Source organism: Erpetoichthys calabaricus, chromosome 2, assembly GCF_900747795.2.
Source record: "Erpetoichthys calabaricus chromosome 2, fErpCal1.3, whole genome shotgun sequence".
Lineage (NCBI taxonomy): Eukaryota > Metazoa > Chordata > Cladistia > Polypteriformes > Polypteridae > Erpetoichthys > Erpetoichthys calabaricus.
The window spans coordinates 212,046,780-212,066,514 of NC_041395.2; the positions used below are offsets into that span (position 1 = coordinate 212,046,780).

A 19,735-nucleotide genomic window follows, 5' to 3' on the forward strand; every position below is an offset into this window, starting at 1 on the left:
AAGAGATTTCCCCTCTCCATCACCGTCTGTGTGGCGTCTGCTTGTTCTCCAGCTCTGTGTAGGCTTTCTTTTTTCTAATTTGGTTTCCTCAAACATCCCATTGACACACGTCTTCCATTAATTGTCAGATCTCTGAGTATGAGTGTGTCCTCCTGTGGCCTGGAATCCCATCTTGGGTTGGTTCACTTCTTGTGTCCAGTTCTACCAGGATAGCCACAGGCCCCAGTGACACTATAATAACGTGTTCGGAAAATGAATGAATGTGAAGTGATGAAATGGAGTGAAGAATAAAATACCCTGTTCTGTGAAACATCTCATGTAAACATCTATAAACAGAAAATGAAATCAAACAAATAACCAAAATGTTCTCATTGTATCCATTGCAGATGCTGCTGCTGTTTTCTCACCTGGTAAGAACTCTTTGTTGTTTTATTTGGAAGAAATAATCAAAGATGAGTTTCTTGCTTTTCAGTCTAAAAAGAGTCAGTGCTGACTCATGATGTAAATGTGTCTTGCCTTTACCCAGATACCCATAGCATTCATGTCACATTTACAAAAAGCTATGACCAACAGAGCTTTCAGTTTGTAAGAAGGTAATCACAGTTAAAGCTTAATACATTTTCTCAAAAATATATACAGGTACAGTGTCATTCAGCCATTCCAAACATGTCCAGCTGAGATTCATTGTGGTGTTTACAAGTCCCAGACCGGCCTGTGGAGGGGGGTAGCTGGATTGGTCTTCCTTTTTCCAGTCATCTCATAGTCACTATCAGTGTATAAGAGTTGTTAACGCTTCTGGTTCGCAGTTCTGAGTTGAAATCCTGGCCAGGCCACTGACTGTTTGGCTTTCCTCTAGGATGTGCAGGCAAGCTTAAATCAGGTCAGGGTAGGAAGCATACACTGGTACAGCACGCTGGTGCCCCCACCACGCAATGAAACAGCTCGGGATCCTGGTTGGCAACCCCCCAGGCAGAGACGTGTTCCAGTTCCACCCACTAGAAATGACCATCTGTTTGCCGCAGTGCGGTGCTACGTGGATGACCCCTTGGCCTGGTCCAGCTGCTCGGGTCCTCAACAGTAAAGATCCCACAAGCCGGATCACCCTCGGAGAAACACATCACATGGCTATAGTGCCTTATCTGATGCTCCCTCACAATGCAGGTAATGTGCCTGTGACGATGCGGGTTCTGCTCCATGCTCCCATCCGCTGTTCGGGAGCCCTTGAACCCTACACCGTTGATAGTTATAACCGAGATGAGCTAAGCAGTGAGGCAACATAGCAAAGGGGATGGTGGAAAAGTGCAAAAGTGCTTTTATTAAATCAAAACAACAAAAACATAGTTCAAATTAAAGAAAGTGCAGTGGTTCCCGAAATCTTCTTCATTCAATAAATAATCCATTAAAACAAACGTGGAGGCTTAAAACAATAGAAAAAACAATCCTTTAAAAGCTGAGGTTAAAACATCGCTGGAAGCAGTCCTTTAAAACAATTAAGCCCGGTGCTTCTTTTACATTAGCGTCTCACCTGCTTCTCCAGTTAGGGCCCTGCAGCAGGCGAGACGCTCTCTCTGCAGCTGACCTTCTCTCACTCACTGTAGTCTGGAGGCCTCCCAATTCTAGCTTCGGTCTCACTCTCATCCCAGACCGGGACTTAGCTTCACTCCCGCGACCAGGACTCCCACACTGGAGATTATAAGCTTAAGTCACCCGACTCCCGCTGTCTTCCACAGCGAGTCACCGTCCTCACTAGTCACTCCCGCTCTTCTACAAATGCTTAGCGGGAGTGACTACAATCAACTGCCCTCGGTGGTAACTACACATGTCACTAGGGCCTCAGTCTAGCTGCACTTGAGCATGCTCTTGCTCACTTGTTCGCCTTCACGCTCTCTCTCTCTCACTGGCTTTCGCCTCCCTTCCTTCCAGCAACCTCCGTCTTTCGTTCTTTTTTTCATTTTCTCCACTTTTCTAGCCGGCTCGCACATACAGTATATATATATGCCGAGAAGACATAGCAGCTGCAGCACATTAGCAACCTCAGGAACAATCACGGATGTGGGCAGTCTCTCACCTGTGCACTTAGGTGAGAAATGCCCACACCGCAGATCGCCCCGAGACGCTACAGCCACAACCACCATGCCCCCTCGCTAAGCTGCGAGCGCGGTAATTATTTATTTAAAACAGGCCTCTTGAACGGGAGCTGTGGACCAGCTATACCACAGTGCCTCATTTACAACTCCATGAGCAACTGCTCATTCGACACAATGTCAATCCAGCAGTACCTAAGGATTCTCTGAAGAGACACAGTACCAATGGAGTCCAGTCCTCATCTCAGGTCACTGGATAGTGTCCATGTCTAGCAACCATATAGCAAGACAGGAAGCACCAGGACTCTAAAGACTTGGACCTTTGTCCTTTTGCATAGATATTGGGAGCACCACACACCCCTTTCCAGCAATCTCATGACCCCCCATGCTCTCCCAATCCATCTACTGACTTCATAGGAGGAATCACCAGAGACATGAATGTCACTGCCAAGGTAAGTAAACCTCTCAACAAGGTTGACACTCTCTCCGCAAACAGACACACTGCTGATGGTTGTGCCCAAGAGGTCATTAAAGGCCTCGATCTTGGTTTTTATCCAGGTCACTCGCAAGCCCAGACACTCAGACTCCTCACTCAGTCTCTCGAGCGCCCCGATCAGAGCCACCATTGACTCCGCAAATGTCACAGCGTTGTCAGCAAAGTCAAGATCAGTGAATCTCTCTTCACCAACAGATGGCCCACAGCCGCTGGACCCCACGACGTTGCCCAAAACCCAATCCATTCAAATATTGAACAGAGTAGGAGCAAGAACACACCCCTGACGAATCCCAGAATCAACTGGGAAAAACGCAGAGGTTTTGCTTCCATTCTGCACAGCACTCACAGTACCAGTGTACAGGCCAGCCATCATATCCAGCAACCTCGAGGGGATCCTGCAAACCCTCAGGATGTCCGTACAGGGCAGCTCGATCAACTGAGTCGAACGCTTTATGAAAATCGTTAAAGGCTGCAAAAAACTGTCGATATTCACGTTTTGCGCTCCATGAGAACCCTCAGTGCCAGGATGCGGTCGATGGTAGACTTCTTAGGTGTAAAACCAGGCTGCTCCAGTTGCTGGTAGGTGAGCAAGTGATCACGGATCTTATTGAGGACGACCCTAGCAAGGACCTTACCCATCACAGAGAGCAGTGTTGTCCCCCTGTAGTTGCTGCAGTCTAGGTGATCACCCTTCCCTTTCCAGATAGGGATGACAAGTCCCATTTTCCAGTCAGTTGGGATAATGCCAGTCTCCCAAATGGAAGCAAAGATTGCTTGCAATGCCAGGAGGACAGGCTTACCACCAGCCTGGAGAAGTTCACCCTAGATACGACAGATCTCTGCAGCCTCCCCTACCATCAGCTGGATCAACATCTGTGCAATCTCAGTTAGATTGGGTTATTCACAGCTAATTGGAGGATCAGCCTCAAGAACCGTGAACCCAGAGATATCTAACGTCCTAGCCAGAGGATCAGCTTTGAACAACTGCTCAAAGTAGCCAGCCCAGCGGGTCACAATTGCAGTGTCATCCGTAAGGACCGTTCCATCAGCCGCCCTGACTGTAACTCTCTGAGGAACAGATTCAAATGTGCATAATGCTTCGATTTCTCTGTAAGAAGGACGTGGGTCATTAGACCATTGATGATGTGTCACTTGCTCACAAATTCCTCTAACAAGCACCTCCTTATCTGCCCTCAGAGCCCTCACAGCATCAAGCCATGCGCTGCAACTCCTCACAATGATATCTAGGATTCCCTGTGAGATTAAACACCTCCTTCTGGGAATACTGATAAATGCCATCACAACCCTCAGCAACCTTCAGGGTCTTATGACAGAAGGACTTCCACATCGCATTAGGATCGGCAGTCGCACCCAAGTCTGTAAGTTCCTCAGACAAACTGCATGCAAACTCATTAAAAATGGCTTAATCTTGAAGTCTGGTCAGGTCCAGGCTCATTTTCCTCATAGGTGGTAGCCTACTGAACTTAAGCTGGATCTTCAGAGTAGCAACAACAAGCCTGTGGTCAGAATTTAAAAATTGGGCACTTTTGTAGACACTGCAGTTTTGTAAAAGCCTCCAGGGTCTGCCCACAAGGATGTGAATGACCTCCTTCACTGCACCAACAGTATTGGCATACTAAGTCCAATTATGCAGTTCAGGGCACTGGAACCAGGATCCAGCAATCTGCAGTCCCTTTTGCAAAGTCAAGTAACATGGAGCTATTTCTACCACATTCGCCAGACTCATGGGGACCGACACAATCCTCATAGCCAGCCCTGTCAGTACCAGTGGAGTGTCACCTTACAGGCACCCATCAAAATTCCGAGCGAAGTTGTGAATAAAATGGCTCATTCACTGAGACAACCGACAAGGCACCTAGGGAGTGCCGTAATCATAAACTCTCATAATGCGCTTGTTGAAAGGAGTGACATCGGACTCCGATCCGCCACAGCAACAGCCACCAGAGCAACCAGACCAACAAATGGTTTACCCATCTACAGTGATCTGGTCAGTCCCATGTCTGTGTACCTCACTGAAATGTGGAGTTTATAAAGCTCCTCTGAGAGCAGAGGAAGATGATCATCATTCCATAGAGACAAGACATTCCACGCACCTACCCTGATGGGCCACCTCAAATTGGGACCCAAGTGCTGCTGTGCAGCGGGCAACGCCTCGGCACCACACCAGTTCCGATTCCGAACAGGCCTGAGCCCACTGGCTGTCTGATCGTTTTGACTCTTCCAGGGATGAGGCTAGGGCGGCATGGTGGCGCAGTGGGTAGCGCTGCTGCCTCGCAGTTGGGAGACCTGGGAACCTGGGTTCGCTTCCCGGGTCCTCCCTGCGTGGAGTTTGCATGTTCTCCCCATGTCTGTGTGGGTTTCCTCCGGTTTCCTCCCACAGTCCAAAGACATGCAGGTTAGGTGGATTGGCGATTCTAAATTGGCCCTAGTGTGTGCTTGGTGTGTTTGTGTGTGTCCTGCGGTGGGTTGGCACCCTGCCCGGGATTGGTTCCTGCCTTGTGCCCTGTGTTGGCTGGGATTGGCTCCAGCAGACCCCCATGACCCTGTGTTCGGATTCAGCGGGTTGGAAAATGGATGGATGGATGGGACGAGGCTCCCGAGGGATTTTCCCATCCCCTTCATAATGTGAGCAGCCTTCCTATGGTTGGCTGCAGCAGAGCTACTCCTGCGGAGAGCAAAAAGAAGTCTCGTCTGTCATCTCAGAGCTGCACATTTTTTTTTTTTTTTTTTTTACAGTGGCTGGCACACCAATCATGCCACCAACTCCCATGATTCCTCTGCAAGTTGGAGGACCCCTTGCGGTTTAACATCATAGCTTGACTAGCAACAGTAAATTGAATGTGTAGGAGAGGTCTGGGTTCATGTGTGCTAGTATCAACGTGGGGGTCAGTGTAACTCACCAAGTTCATTTTTGGATTGATCAACTATAGCAACTTAAGCTGAATGCACACACAGATAGACCATGTCCATGTAATCACCTATTATTAGAGAGCTGATCGCTCCTGTACTCCACGTGGGAAATCACTAGCTTTATGTGGCACCCCACCCAGCACAGTTCCTAACTTAACATCTGATATTACATGCATATCCTCTGCCACCCAGCAACTCTGTACTGGAATAAGCCAGAATGTAAATATGGCTGAATCTCTTAGTTATTTATATAAGAGTGACATCAGAATTACACAGCAGGTACAGTTCACTCTGACCACGCAATGGCCTCTGAGTGCTGATTTTTTGGATTTCAGATTCTCCTCCTGTTCAGAGGCATTTTCTCTGCGGGTCCCAAGGCAGCCATTAAGGCTGGCTAACATCGCTAAGCTGTCCCAGTAATGCACGTGTGTGTGACCTGAGGTGTGTCGAGTGAACTCCTATTCATTCATCAGCGCTCTTCATACTTATGAAAAACTGGCCAGTCTGCCAAGGACTCCAGCCAAAACTAAAATAAAAAGATGCTCAGCAAGTTTAATTTACTGTTAATATGACAAGGTAGGATGATGGCGAGTCTCTCTGAAACATTTTGGTTACTAACACCTACCAAAATGTACCATATAATGAAGGCACTTTCCCTTTTGTTAATGTGGATAATTAAGTAGAAATGGAAAAGGCAAACTATTCCTTATAAAGAATGCGTCTATTTTATATCTATTTGTTTTTTTTTTCATATTATGACTCAGTCCGCCCAGTCATTTAGTTTTAGTCCACAATATAATTGAATTCTTAGTTTGTGATCTTTTTTTGTTAAGTTATGTGAGACATTCCTCATCCAGATGACATCAGGATGGTACCTGAAATATAGTTCAAGTTCAAGCACTTTATTGTCATTGTGTAACACAATGAAATTACTTTTTGTGACAGCCCCGAGGTACATTTAAAGAAAAGTCAAATAATTCCAAATATGTCGTATACAGTGTTAAGTGATCAAGTAACCACAGAAAATTATTATTGCACAAAGTACAGTAGCATAAATTGTTATTTCACCTGTTAATGAATAGTACATTACATATTCTATATTGTATTACATTAATATATTGCACATTACCAATATAGCTTATTGCACACATTCAATTAAAAATGGTCTCAGACTGAGGAGATTCAGAGATCAGAAAGTTTATGGCAGATGGGAAAAAGCTCTTTTTTAGTCTGTTTGTGTGTACACGGATTGACCTAAAGCGTCTTCCTGACGGGAGGAGCTCAAACAAAGAATTTCCAGGATGAATTTTGTCCTTGAGAATGTTTTTGGCCCGTCTCACACAGCGAGTCTTATACAAGAGTTCGAGTGATGGCAGTTCAGTCCCTATAATGGCCTCTGCTGTTTTTACGACCTACTGCAGGGCTTCTTTAGCAGCCTTGGTGCAGCTGTTGTACCAGGCCATCATGCAGTTAGCTACAATGCTCTCTATAGTGCATCTATAGAAATTAACCAGCAGCTTCTGGGGGAGGTCAGCTCTCCTTAGCTTCCTGAGAAATTAGAGGCGTTGTTGTACTTTGCCTATTATAGCCAAGTTGTTGTCAGCCCAGGACAGGTCCTCTGAGATGGTGACTCCTAGAAACTTAAAGCTGGAAACTCTCCCCACAGCATCTACATTGATTATTGGACTGTGATTGGTCTTTTTAGTGGTCCTAAAGTCCAGAATAACTTCTTTGGTCTTTTTGTAATTTAAGACCAGGTCGTTGGTGTTGCACCATTCTGTCAGATTCTGAACCTCTTCCCTATATGCAGCTTCATTGTTGTCTGTTACAAGTCCAATGACAGTTGTATCATCTGCAGATTTAACAATAATGTTTGATTGGTGGATGGGTTGACAGTCATGGGTGAAGAGTGCATAGAGAAGGGGACTTAGTACACATCTTTGCAGCACACCAGTGCTCACGGTAAGGGTAGAGGATGTGTGTTTGCCCATCCTGACAGACTGGGGGCGGTTGGTGAGAAAATCCAGTAACCAGTGGCATATGGACAGAGCAAGTCCTAGTGCATGGAGTTTTTGGATCAGCTGGTTAGGTATGATGGTATTAAATGCAGAGCTGTAGTCAATGAAGAGCATCCTAACATAGGTGTTGGGCTTTTCCAGGTGCAAGAGGGCAGCATGTAGAGCCACACAGATGGCGTACTCAGTTGATCTGTTTGACCGATAGGCAAACTGGTGTTGGTCTACATCAGCTGGGATGGAGGCTTTGATGTGGGTGATTACCAGTCGTTCAAAGCACTTTGCGATGACAGGGGTGAGAGCGACTGGTCGATAGTCATTAAGTCAGGTTATCCTTGGTTTTTTGGGAACAGGTACAATGGTTGTGGATCTCAGGCACAAGGGGACTACACCTGAGGAGAGAGAGAGGTTGAATGTGAGTGTAAATACCTCAGCGCAGTATATTGGTCAGCACAGGCCTGGAGCACACGTCCTTGCACATTATCAGGACCTGCTGCCTTCCTTGTATTGATGTTTTCGAGTGCCTGCCGCACATCATGTATGTGTACGACCACAGGCTGTGAGTCTCAGGCTGGTTATTGCCCTTGTCAAACAGGGCAAAGAAACTGTTAAGTTCCTCTGCTAGATTGGCATTGTTATTGGCCAGTGTGTCTTGTACGTCATTTTTCTTTTTGTAATCCGTGATTAATCGGATGTCTTGCCACATCTGCTGTGAGTTTGAGGTACTGTCAAAGTCCTCCTCAATCCGTTGTTTGTACATTAGTTTAGCAGACTTGATGCCCTTCTTGAGGTTGGCTCTGGCAGCTCTATAGGCTGAGGTGTCTCCTAATTTAAAGGCTTTGTTCCTTTCCCTGAGCAGCTGTTTGACTTCACTATTCACCCATGGTTTCTCATTTGGGTAGACCTTAATCCTTTTGTTGACAGTGACATTGTCCGCACAGTAATTAATATAAGACAGCACAGATAAAGTATATGTCTCTTAGTCTGTCTGATGAAGAAATATATTCCAGTCTGTTTGTTCATAGCCGTCCTGGAGTTGGCAAATGGTAGCTTCAGGCCAAACTTTAACAGTCTTGCTAATTGGATTAGTACTGCTGATAAGGGCTTTGTGCGCTGGAACAAGAGACAAAGAGAGATGACTGGCCGAGGTGGGGCCGTGGAATGACCTTATAGGCGTCTTTTATGTTTGTATAGACGTGGTCTAAGGTGTGTTCCCCTCTGGTTTTGTACATGCTGATAAAATCTGGGGAATACATCCTTAAGATTCGCTTGATTAAATTCCCCAGTAATGATAAAAACTGCATCAGGGTGCGAGTTCTGTTGTTTACTGATAACGTCAAACAATTTTTCAATCGCTGACTTAACATTAGCCTGAGGAGGTATGTATACTGCCGTAACAATAACGACGGTATGTTCTCTCGGTAGGTAAAACGGTCGGCGTCTTGGCATCAGATATTCCACATCTGGACAACAAGATAAAATAGTTTCCTATGAAAAGCCATTGAAAATACAGTAGAATGGTAAAATGAAGATTCTGGCCATTCCAAAACAGACAAGAAAACCCAATAATCTTGTCATATTTTAAGACCTTCATTACAAACAGCAGAAACATGCCCACCCTGACATCCTCCTTGGACTTGCATACCTTTCCATGCTTGTTAGTGCAGTGATGCCAATGGAACTGCTAACACAGTGACAACTACTAGGACAAAAGCGATTTTATATCCTGCAAATTCAGCAAGGGGTGGCACAGTGGTAGCGCTGCTGTTCTCCCCTTGTCTGTGTGGCTTTCCTGTGGGTTAGGTGCATTGGTGATCCTAAATTGTCCCTAGTATGTTCTTGGTGTGTGTGTGCCCTGCCTGGGGTTGGTTCCTGCCTTGCACACTGTGTTAGCTGGGATTGGCTCCAGCAGACCACCGTGACCCTGTGTTCGGATTCAGCAGGTTGGAAAATGGATGGATGGAAATTCAGCAAGACTATAATGGCATTCAGACTAATTGAATAATTAAGTATTTAACCATCACCCCACTCTCCAGTATTACATTTGTGATACAAACACTTCAATTTTATTGGCTTGGGATGTCATCCTTGAAGCTATACAGCAGAAATTGATTAACAGGTTATTATGTAGAGTTTTTAAAGTGTCACATTTCTTACAAAGCCAATCAGAGACATCAATTAAGAAATTTTGCTCATTGATCACACAATGTAAACTTATAACCCATAAATCAACTTTTGCTTTGTTTTATTTTTTTCCTCTTGCCCAGGGGAGATTATTGCAGTTATCAGCGGCGTCCTTCTTGTGTCCCTGGGGATTATGTTCTTAATTCACTTCATTATTAAAAACTCACGGTATGTAACAAAAATGTTTAATTTTTGTTTGAGGAGAGAAATTTTGTGAAAGTTAAGAGATCTGTCAGATTTCATTTAAAAATAAATGACACCTAAGAAAGTCTTGGTCACGGTTAAATGTAAAAATGTGAATGACAACTATTGTATAGAATTTTTAAAAATGTAATATACTGGCATTGAAAGAATAGCTGAAACAAGTACTAATGGACAATTAGCTGAAATAGGCATGTGGCTGACAATGGCAGATGCAAACGAGACAGCAGGAACAGTTCATGATTAGCTTGGTACCTGGAGATTTGCTTTATTGCTAGCATTCCCCCTTTTCTAGGTATGCTGTTCACATGGAGTCTCATTCATTGCCTTTCTGTTGCCAGCTCTTCAACTTGGGGCCTACCAGTTTCTTCTTATCTGCCAGTATCAGGTTTAAAACATTTTGACTCTTTTTGTTTAGAGAACGCCATCATTGTCACATTGTAGGTCCCTTTCCTACCTTGTATGTCTACAGTCTAAGTCAGGGGTGTCGAACTCCAGTCCTGGAGGGCCGCAATGGCTGCAGGTTTTCATTCTAACCCTTTTCCTAATCAGTTTTCACTGCTAATTCACTTTTTTCCCCTTTATTTTAACAGCCATATTAGAAGGATTCAGTCCTCTGAATTGATTCGTTTCCTCAGTAAATGACAGCCAAACAGAAATGAGATGTGAAACAAGCCAACAGATGAGCAGCTTAAACTGGGGCTTCAAACTCCAACCAGTTTCTTAATGAGAAGCCGATGCTTGCTGTTAATTAAACCCGTTATTTAATTCCACGGCTTGTTGCTGCTCTCGTTCTGCAACAGCAGACATTTCCAAAACTGTTGATTTTTTGTTTTTTATAAGAACATCGTCAAAGTGTTTTGGTGCGTTGAGAGATCAACCTTACTGAGACCATCACCTTTCTTTATTTTCAGATATTGTGGGATGTGGTGGTTTGTTTTGTGTCTCATTATTGTTTGGCTGCTAATTAAGGAAAAGAAACAACTAAAGGGCCAGAGTCAAGTTAATTAAAAGAAGTAATTAGCAGCAAAAATTGGTCACTAATTAAGAAGATGGTTAGAATGAAAACCTGCAGCCACTGTGGCCCTCCAGGACTGGAGTTCGACACCCCTGGTCTAAGTGAACCTTCTCTATGTATTTTTCTATGCTTAAGATCCAAACCTTTAGCATTACATTTGTCCCCCACATAGTGACTCCCAAATCATTTAGTTACTGCCAACATAGTCTTGTAGTGTGTTAAGAACAAACTAAATCTGTGGCCAGTCACAGAAGAGGTTCTTCGGAGGCCGCCAAGCCTGATGGCCGTCTTACAGGAGACAAACAAGTTTTGTTCTCCGTTTTAACAGTTTAAAGTTGTATTGTTTGAGGATGACAGGGCATCCTACAGTAGGAAAAAAAACTCTTGGTGTACAAAGGCCATTAATTCTGACAAAATGTGCCTTATATCATGCAGTTGCTTACGGCACTATGAAGCAGGCGACTGACAGAGTGCAATCTCATGAGAATTTGAGAAATCAGGCCTACAATGAATCAAGAGGAACACTCTTCTCTTGTTTAGCTCTAATAAGAGGTTTAAGTATAAACGGTTGTTTGCTTATTCTGCAGTAAGTTAGTAGGTGTACCTATAACTGATGAAACAACTTGGAACAGTTAACAACTAACTGACTGCACTCTCTTATAAATGAACATATCCAAAACTAGGACACGCAGAAAACAGGTTAACTGGACACTTGGCTCTTTGCATCCTCACCTTATGCTGCTCTACCTGCACTGATCATTTGGGGTACCATCAGTTAGTTTTCATTGGTAAATGCAGCCTAAGTGAGAAAAGGATCAGAAGAAATACAAAACTGATATAGTTTTCACCTCCCATAAATGTCTCGTGTTGTTGTTTTCATTCTTTGAATTGAAGAAAACACATAAATAATGCTTCCAGTTCACATTATTGTGTTGTTTACTCTCACTTAGGTTACAGAACAACAAAGGGCCCAAAGAAGATGAGTACATAACTGCGCCATGCTCAAGTGGAGAGGCACATCAACAACCTTGACCTTCATGTCCAGATATCTGTTGAGGATCACATAAGCTGTTCCAAGGACAGAATATCAGTTAGTTACCACAACTCCGCAAATGCTCCTACAGACCTATACATGGCATTCAATTGGACTGGCATCTCCACAGATCCTCAAAGAAAGCTTAAGTGCAGCCTACCTTCACATTGCTTCTCAACATTCTGTATATTTATATTCAAACTTCAGATATCAGTTGGTCATCTTCATGTCTTAGAAAGTGGTTGTGATTCCTCAGCACAAATTGTATAATATGATGTTTTCAACTGATCTTGGACAGGGTTGGTTTGTTCTTTAAATTGTAAGTAAGGTAAGAAATGAAATACGCTTTGTTTTATATGGTGCCTTTCTACAGCAAATGCCAAACTAAGTACTTTAAATTTTCATTATAATACACTTTTTTACATCTGTTTTTCTTATGGTTGGCCAGCAGATTGGTCACACTGTGAGGGAAATGACTTTGTGATTTAAAATGAAGAATGTGAGCCATGAGGCAACACCTCATGTGAACAGCTAAATGATGTAGAACCAATGAACCAAGTGTCTCATTTCAGACCCCCAACCCATAAGGCAAAATCCAGCGCCATAACCTCTCATTGCAATATACAGGGGATCCTGACATATTCTTGCTTTCTGCACACTTTGTGTTGCGGATTTCATTTTAAATGGACAGATTTGTCATTTTTTTGCCCATCAAGCTTTACTCAATAACCTATAATGACAAAAAGGAAACAAGTGTTCAGAAAGATCTGCAAATTCATTAAGTATTCAGACCCTTAATTCAGGACCTTGTAGAAGCCCTGCTGGCAGCAATTACAGCTTTGAGTCTTCTTGGATAAGTATCTACAAGCTTTGCACTCCTGAACTTGGGCAGTGGATCCCATTCTTCCTGACAGATTCTCTTAAGCTCCGTTAGACTTGATGGTAAGTATCTGTAAATTTCCCTCTCCATGTCTCTCTACAGATGTTCTATGGGGTTTAAGTCTGGGCTTTGGCCGAGCCACCCAAGGATAGTTAGGAGACCTGCCCCAAAGCCACTCCAGTGTTGTCTTCTCTGTATGCGTAGGGTCATTGTCATACAGAAATGTGAACTGTCTCTTCAGCCTGAGGTCCCGTACACTCTGGAGCAGGTTTTCTTTAAGGATCTCTTTGTATTTCGCTGCAATCATCCTCCGTTCAATTCTGACCAGTCTCCCTGTCCATGCTGCTGAGAAGCATCCCCATTGCATGATGTTGCCACTACCACTTTTCACTGTAGGGATGATATTAGGCAGGTGATTGGCAGTGTCTGGTCTTTGCTAGAGAATCATGTCCCTCGTCCTCTCAGAGTTCTTCAAACTGTCATATGCTTTTTAATTAAGACTGGCTTACTACTAGTCATTCTATCGTAAATGCTACTGAGATGGTCCTCCTCTCTCAAGTAGAGGACATCCGAAGCTCTGTTACAGTGGATCACCTTCTGTTCAAGGCCCATCTTACCCAGTTTTGCAGCCAGCTCTAGAATTAGTCCCGGTAGCTCCAGACTTTATTGATTTCACAAACTGAGACCACTGGGCTCCTTGGAACACTCAAAACTTTAGAAATGGTTTTATTCCCTTGCCCTGATCTACGCCTCATAACAATGGTGGAGGTCTATAGAGCTCCTTGGACTTCACAGTGTGGTTTTTGTCCTGACATGCAGTGTGAATTGTGGGACCTGCGATACACAGGTGTGTGATGGCCAATCAAATCAAATCAATTATCCACAGGTGGACTCCAGTCAAGTTCTAGAAACATCTCAAGGATAAATAAAACAAACAGGATGCATTTAACCTTTCTAAAAGTATTCAGCAAATGAGGTTTTGATTTTTAATACATTTACAAACCTTTCTGAAAATGTTTTGTCTTTTCCATTAGGTTATTGAGCATAGACTGATGGGCAAAAATTTCAAATGTGTCAATTAAATATTAAATCTACAATACAAGAAAGTTTGCAGAAAGTGAACAGGTTTGAATACTTTCTGAAACCACTGTAGGCTGACAACAAACTGACACTTTTTAACTAAAAACTGATAATGGATTATTTGAAAATATTTGGAAAAAATTTCAAAAGGCTGGGGAAAAAAAAAACAGGTTCTTTGTTTTAAGTTGAGGATTTTAATTAAATTTCTTATTTAAAACAGGAGTTTCTGCACTTGGTCTGCAGATTGGGAATTGCAACATATTGTAAGATTTACCTTCCTGAAATGTCTTCTTTTAGCTTGCAGTTGTGTTGGCTGTTGTTTATTTTGGTTTGTGACCAATCAAGAACTCCTGTAAAAAATGCAAAACTCTCTTAATAATCACACAGCTACTGCATAGTAGTTATATTTAATTAAAGAAACACAGCACCCAAAATTGATATTTTTTTATATGTGACTTAAATTATGTAGTTTGTAGTGACGGCTGAGAAAAAATGTTGATTTCATGCAGAATGAGAGATAACAGTTTGAGGTATAACAGACCATAATGGGAGTCCATGGAAAAAGGGAAAAAAAATTCTCATGTTACCATATTGCATAATCCCCAAGTCTCTTATAGAGTCAAATGCTTAAAATGTGTTCATTTTTTTGCTAAAATAATATTAATACTTGCTTCCAGAAAAATTACCATAAAATACAAACAGAAAAGACACCTTTTATTTCTTTTTCCATAGATGTTTTTCACATCATTTGTCGAAGGATAGAATGGGTAGCCCTTTGTGATCGTTTATATCTTTAACTTGTTTATTTCCATTCCAGTAGCATGCAAAAGTACTGAATCCCCTTGAAAGTCATCAGAATGTTCTGCATGACAAAAGATTTGTACACATTTATCCATTCAGCATTTTAAAATGAACTCATGCCGTAAGAATGCAAGTCAAAATAAAGATATACATACAAAAACTCCAAAGTTAGTATTTGCTTAAGTATTTAAACCTCTGTGCTTTGGAAACTCCAGTTTTACACTAATGGCAAATTAATCACAAACTACACAATGGTGACAGTCACTTGACCATAAACAAACATAATTAGGTACTACTTGTGAGTCCTTTATATGTCTCTGGATAGAAAAATCACTCTCTGTAAGGTCCATAGTCTTTTTCGGACAATCACTGCAAAAATGAAGACAAAAGAACATTCAGCTGATGTGAGAAACACACTAGTCATTGAAATGGCTACACAAAATATCAAAGAGTTTGAATGTCACGTTAAGCACTGTTGGATCCATCAACAGAAAGTGGAAGGTTCATCACAGCACAGGCCGCCCCTCATAACTAAACATCAGAGCAAGATGTCAACTGGTGATAGAGGCTACTAAAAACCCAACCGTTACGTTCAGAAGTCTGCAATGCTCTTTGGCTGAAACCGTAATGAAAGTGAATGGGTCCACAATTTCAAGAGCTCTCCAAAAAACAGGCTCCACATAAAAGGCATGTATGGCATTTGCTACAAAGCATGAGAAAGACCCAGTTAAGATGTAGGAGAAGATTTTATGGTCAGATGAGACCAAAATAGAACTTTTTGGCCAGAATTTAAAGAGGTATGTGTGGTGTAAAACTAACACTGCCCATGCCTCAACAAACACCATATCTACGGTGAAATATAGTGGTGGCAGCATTATGCTATGAGAATGCTTTTCATGTGCTGGGACTGGGCATCTTCTCAGAGTTGAAGGGACAATGGGTGGACACAAAAATCACACAATATTGCAGGAGAACTTTTCCCAGTCTGCTATCAACCTACGGTTCAGGAGAAGATTCATCACAATGACCCAAAACATAAGGCTAAAGTGACACTGCAATGGTTCAAAAAACAGAAAAGTGAATCTTCTGGCCCTGATCTTAACCCTACTGAGAAACTGTGCCACTATTTGAATACCACTGTCCGGAGGCGCCATCCCACCAGCCTAAAGGACCTCTATAAACTCTGCAAAGAGGAATGGGAAAGAATCACTCCTGAATAATGTGCACAACCGGTACATAGTTACCCCACAAGGGTTCTCCAATAAATATTCATTTGTGGGGCTTGAATACTTACAGTATGCAAACACTAACTTCTTCAGTTAAATATCTACAAAAAATGGTTTATTTTGACTTTTGAAATGTATTATTACAGCATAAGAGTACCAATTAAAAATACTGAATGGATAAATATGTGGAGAAATCTTTTTGTCATACAAAAAATTAAGATAACTTTCAAGAATGGTTTAAATACGTTTGCATACAAGTGTACATGAAAACATGAGATGTAAAATTTTTCTTGGCCATCAATACAAACTGCAGGGGGTAAGTAACATATAAAGATGTAATATATAATTTTTTCAAAAATGACAAAAAAATGTCTAATTAAATTTAGGAATTTAGTTAAAGCGGCGGCACGGTGGCGCAGTGGGTAGCGCTGCTGCCTCGCAGTTGGGACACCTGGGGACCTGGGTTCAATTCCCAGGTCCTCCCTGCGTGGAGTTTGCATGTTCTCCCCGTGTCTGCGTGGGTTTCCTCCGGGCGCTCCGGTTTCCTCCCACAGTCCAAAGACATGCAGGTTAGGTGGATTGGCGATTCTAAATTGGCCCTAGTGTGTGCTTGGTGTTTGTGTGTGTGTCCTGCGGTGGGTTGGCACCCTGCCCAGGATTGGTTCCTGCCTTGTGCCCTGTGTTGGCTGGGATTGGCTCCAGCAGACCCCCGTGACCCTGTGTTCGGATTCAGCGGGTTGGAAAATGGATGGATGGAATTTAGTTAAAGCAAACACCATCCTCTCTTTTGTATGAGAAGGTTTGTTTCACAAAATCTGAAGTCCTTTTGTCTGCCCCATTTTTCCTTAAAGACGTATGTATCCATTTTGCTCCCTGCCTCCATCATTCTGTGGAAACAGACAAAACCTCAAAGTCACTCAAGTCTGGACTTAGAACCTCACAGGTCGACTGTCACCTAAACATTTCACAAGTTACTTTGTCAGTCCTTCACAGTTTAATTCTAAGGTGTAACTACACTAGCAGGTCACTCCGAGTTTGGCACCTCCATGGATTTCACTGAAAATTAAATTCATTCATTGTTTCTCTTCTTTTCAAACCACCTTAATTTATTTACTGTATAAGTGCATGGACAGGACATTTTTGGGTTACAAGGTAGGAAACGGCCTTTAATGGAGTGCAAGTGTATTACAGAGCAAACATATGCTAGGGCTGAGCGATACAGGCGGGGCCTGTTTATGATTTTACTCAATTTTTTTATTTGTGTAAAAAAAAAAAAAAAAAATCAAAAAAAGAAACTCTATTCAAATTAGTTTTGATTTAACCAACAAAATGCTTAAGAATATCCCACTTATTGTGTGCTGGCTTCTTTGTGTAAAATGTAGAGGAAGTGGCTTTCGAACTGGACGGGACGTTCACTGAACGCTGCTCAATCACTGCTCTCTGCTTGTAGTTGTTAGTTTGGGTAAAGTGCAAATGATTCAATTCTCCAAGGGGATCAATGAAGTGTAAACCCAAGGTAACAAAGCATAACAAAAAAAAAAAAAAAAAATAAATAAAAAATGCCCCTTGAAAAAAAACATTTTGTACCCCTATAGAAACATTTTACCTCTAAACAAAACAAACCCATCTAAAGACCATCTCTGATGGGACACTTGTAGCAGGGATGGCACATTGGGAGGTTTGATTTGTGGCACTTCGACCATCGGAGTCTGGTGACACGACACCACTATTGCCTGCCTTTAGCGGATGTTTCTGGGCTGCGCATCATGCAGAGCTACGAACTCCTCTGATAGAGATGCTGGAATGAGTGGTTTGTCCTGCTACCTTTAGTTGCCACAGACTTCATTATGGTCAATGGTTTGTTCAATGTCTAACACTGCATAAACGACCCATCTCTCAGGTGATGATAGAAGTTTTAGACACAATCTCTTCATTTGTTAATGCATATGCTGCCATCTTTTATTGTGTTTGTGTGTGAGGGGAATGGAGGGCTATAATTACCCAGTGAATCAAGATTTTCATTTTTACATATTGCCTTATCCCATATACTCAAATTACTCATCAGTTTATCGCCCAGCTTTAACTTAGCATGTTTCAGTTACTCGACTGGGCCATTTTGGAGTCATGAATTAGCCTAATCTGCATGTGTGTCGGATGTGGGAGCCACAAAAGAAAAGCTCTCATGGATCTGAATCCAGGTCTCTGCGGCTGTGAGACAGCAGCACTCACCACTGTGTCAGCCCCTAATAGAGCACACAAACTGTTCTCACGTACATCCATTTTGAGATGTGCCTACTTATACACCCCTTTGCAAAAATATCCCTTATTGCAGTTCACCATTATATCACATCCGGGACCAGTCAGCAAGTCTCCCACTTACCAGCAGACTGGCTTCACTGGGATTCTGAGCTGAAGTAGCTATGAGCAGACTAGGCCCTTGTCGCTGAATTAGTTTGTAAGGGAGAGCTGGACTGTTGCTTTGATGTGATATGAGATCTGCATTTACTGTTAAACTGTAAGACTGGCCTCAGGACTACAAACTAAATAAAGAAGTCTATACCTATATATTTGATGCTTTTGTTTTAAACTAACTATATAAAATGCATCTTGGCATTTGCTTCTATGAGTAACATGTTCTACTCTGACAAGTTTAGGAAACAAAATCTGTTCAGTGTTGTACAAAAATGGCTACCTGGAGACTTAACCAGATATTCAGAATGCACAAAAGCATTAGCAAAGTTGATTAAGAACATTTATTTCAATTAATAATCAATCACAAACTCGGGCACACCCGTGGAAATTTAGTGCCTTAAAGATGATTTCCAGGAAGCAGTTATTCACAGAAATGGCATCAAGAACGCAGAAGAAGCTACAAAGTGATGGAGTTGAAGCAGAAGCCTTAGTAACTTTTAAGATATTACAATGACACTCACGGTAAATGGCCAATAACGTGGTATACTTCCCAGTTTGCAGTTGAAGAAGATGATAGCTGTTGCACCAACAGCACCTTGGCTAAAAAGAAAGAGTGAGAAGTGGGCATTCATCCCGACAAATTCCACTGGGGTTTTCCCAAAAAGACTGATGTTGACTGTACCTGAAATTATTACTTAATACAAGCTAGGTATAAAATTATTCTTTGCATTCTGATTGTTTTTTGGTGTTGTTATTCTGCCACCATTGTGGCTTTGACCTGGTATGATAAGCGGAGCAAACTTTCCAAAGTGCATTTTCCAGAACTGAACTGGATCCATTTATTTACAGTAGCAATCCGCTCCCTGTTGGACACAGGCCAACTATAAATTTATACTTTCTTTTTAAAGTTTTATAGAAAATCTCACTCGGGTCAAACAATAAAAACTGCACGCTTTTTACGAAATGTCAGTGTGACATTTGCTCCTAAACAGCCTTACATGATTTTCTAATTTCAAGTTGATTGCCAGCTAACAAAAAGAAAAGCAAATGAAGGTTGAAAGGTGAAAGCGAACCTAAAGTGCAGATTGATGGGATGTTTACAAACAGACAACAAATATGACACAGAGTCAGGAATAATAATATATATACTTTATATACTCACGCATAAGTCGGGTCTTGAAACCAGAAAAAATCGATCATATAATCAGACCCCAACTTGTACGCCCGTTCAAAAATGCGACACATCTTCTTGCCTCCTCCAATCTCACATCAGTTTCTCAGACACATTGAATTTTGTTGCAGCGTAGTTACCAATTTCTTTCCCTACTTCAATGAGTTTTAATTTAAAACCAGCTTCATATTTTCTTCTGATTG

At 42.3% G+C, this 19,735-nt stretch overlaps 1 protein-coding gene across 1 annotated transcript in view; it reads left to right on the plus strand.

Moving 5' to 3' along the window:
* ca14 (carbonic anhydrase XIV) overlaps positions 1–13,277 on the plus strand; it is an 88,418-nt gene extending 75,141 nt beyond the window's left edge. The window contains exons 8-10 of the mRNA XM_051923086.1: positions 387–410; positions 9,794–9,878; positions 11,880–13,277. Coding sequence (XP_051779046.1) covers positions 387–410; positions 9,794–9,878; positions 11,880–11,961 — 191 coding nt within the window. The 3' untranslated portion in view covers positions 11,962–13,277. The remainder of the gene's footprint in view (positions 1–386; positions 411–9,793; positions 9,879–11,879) is intronic.
* Positions 13,278–19,735: the final 6,458 nt, after the last annotated feature.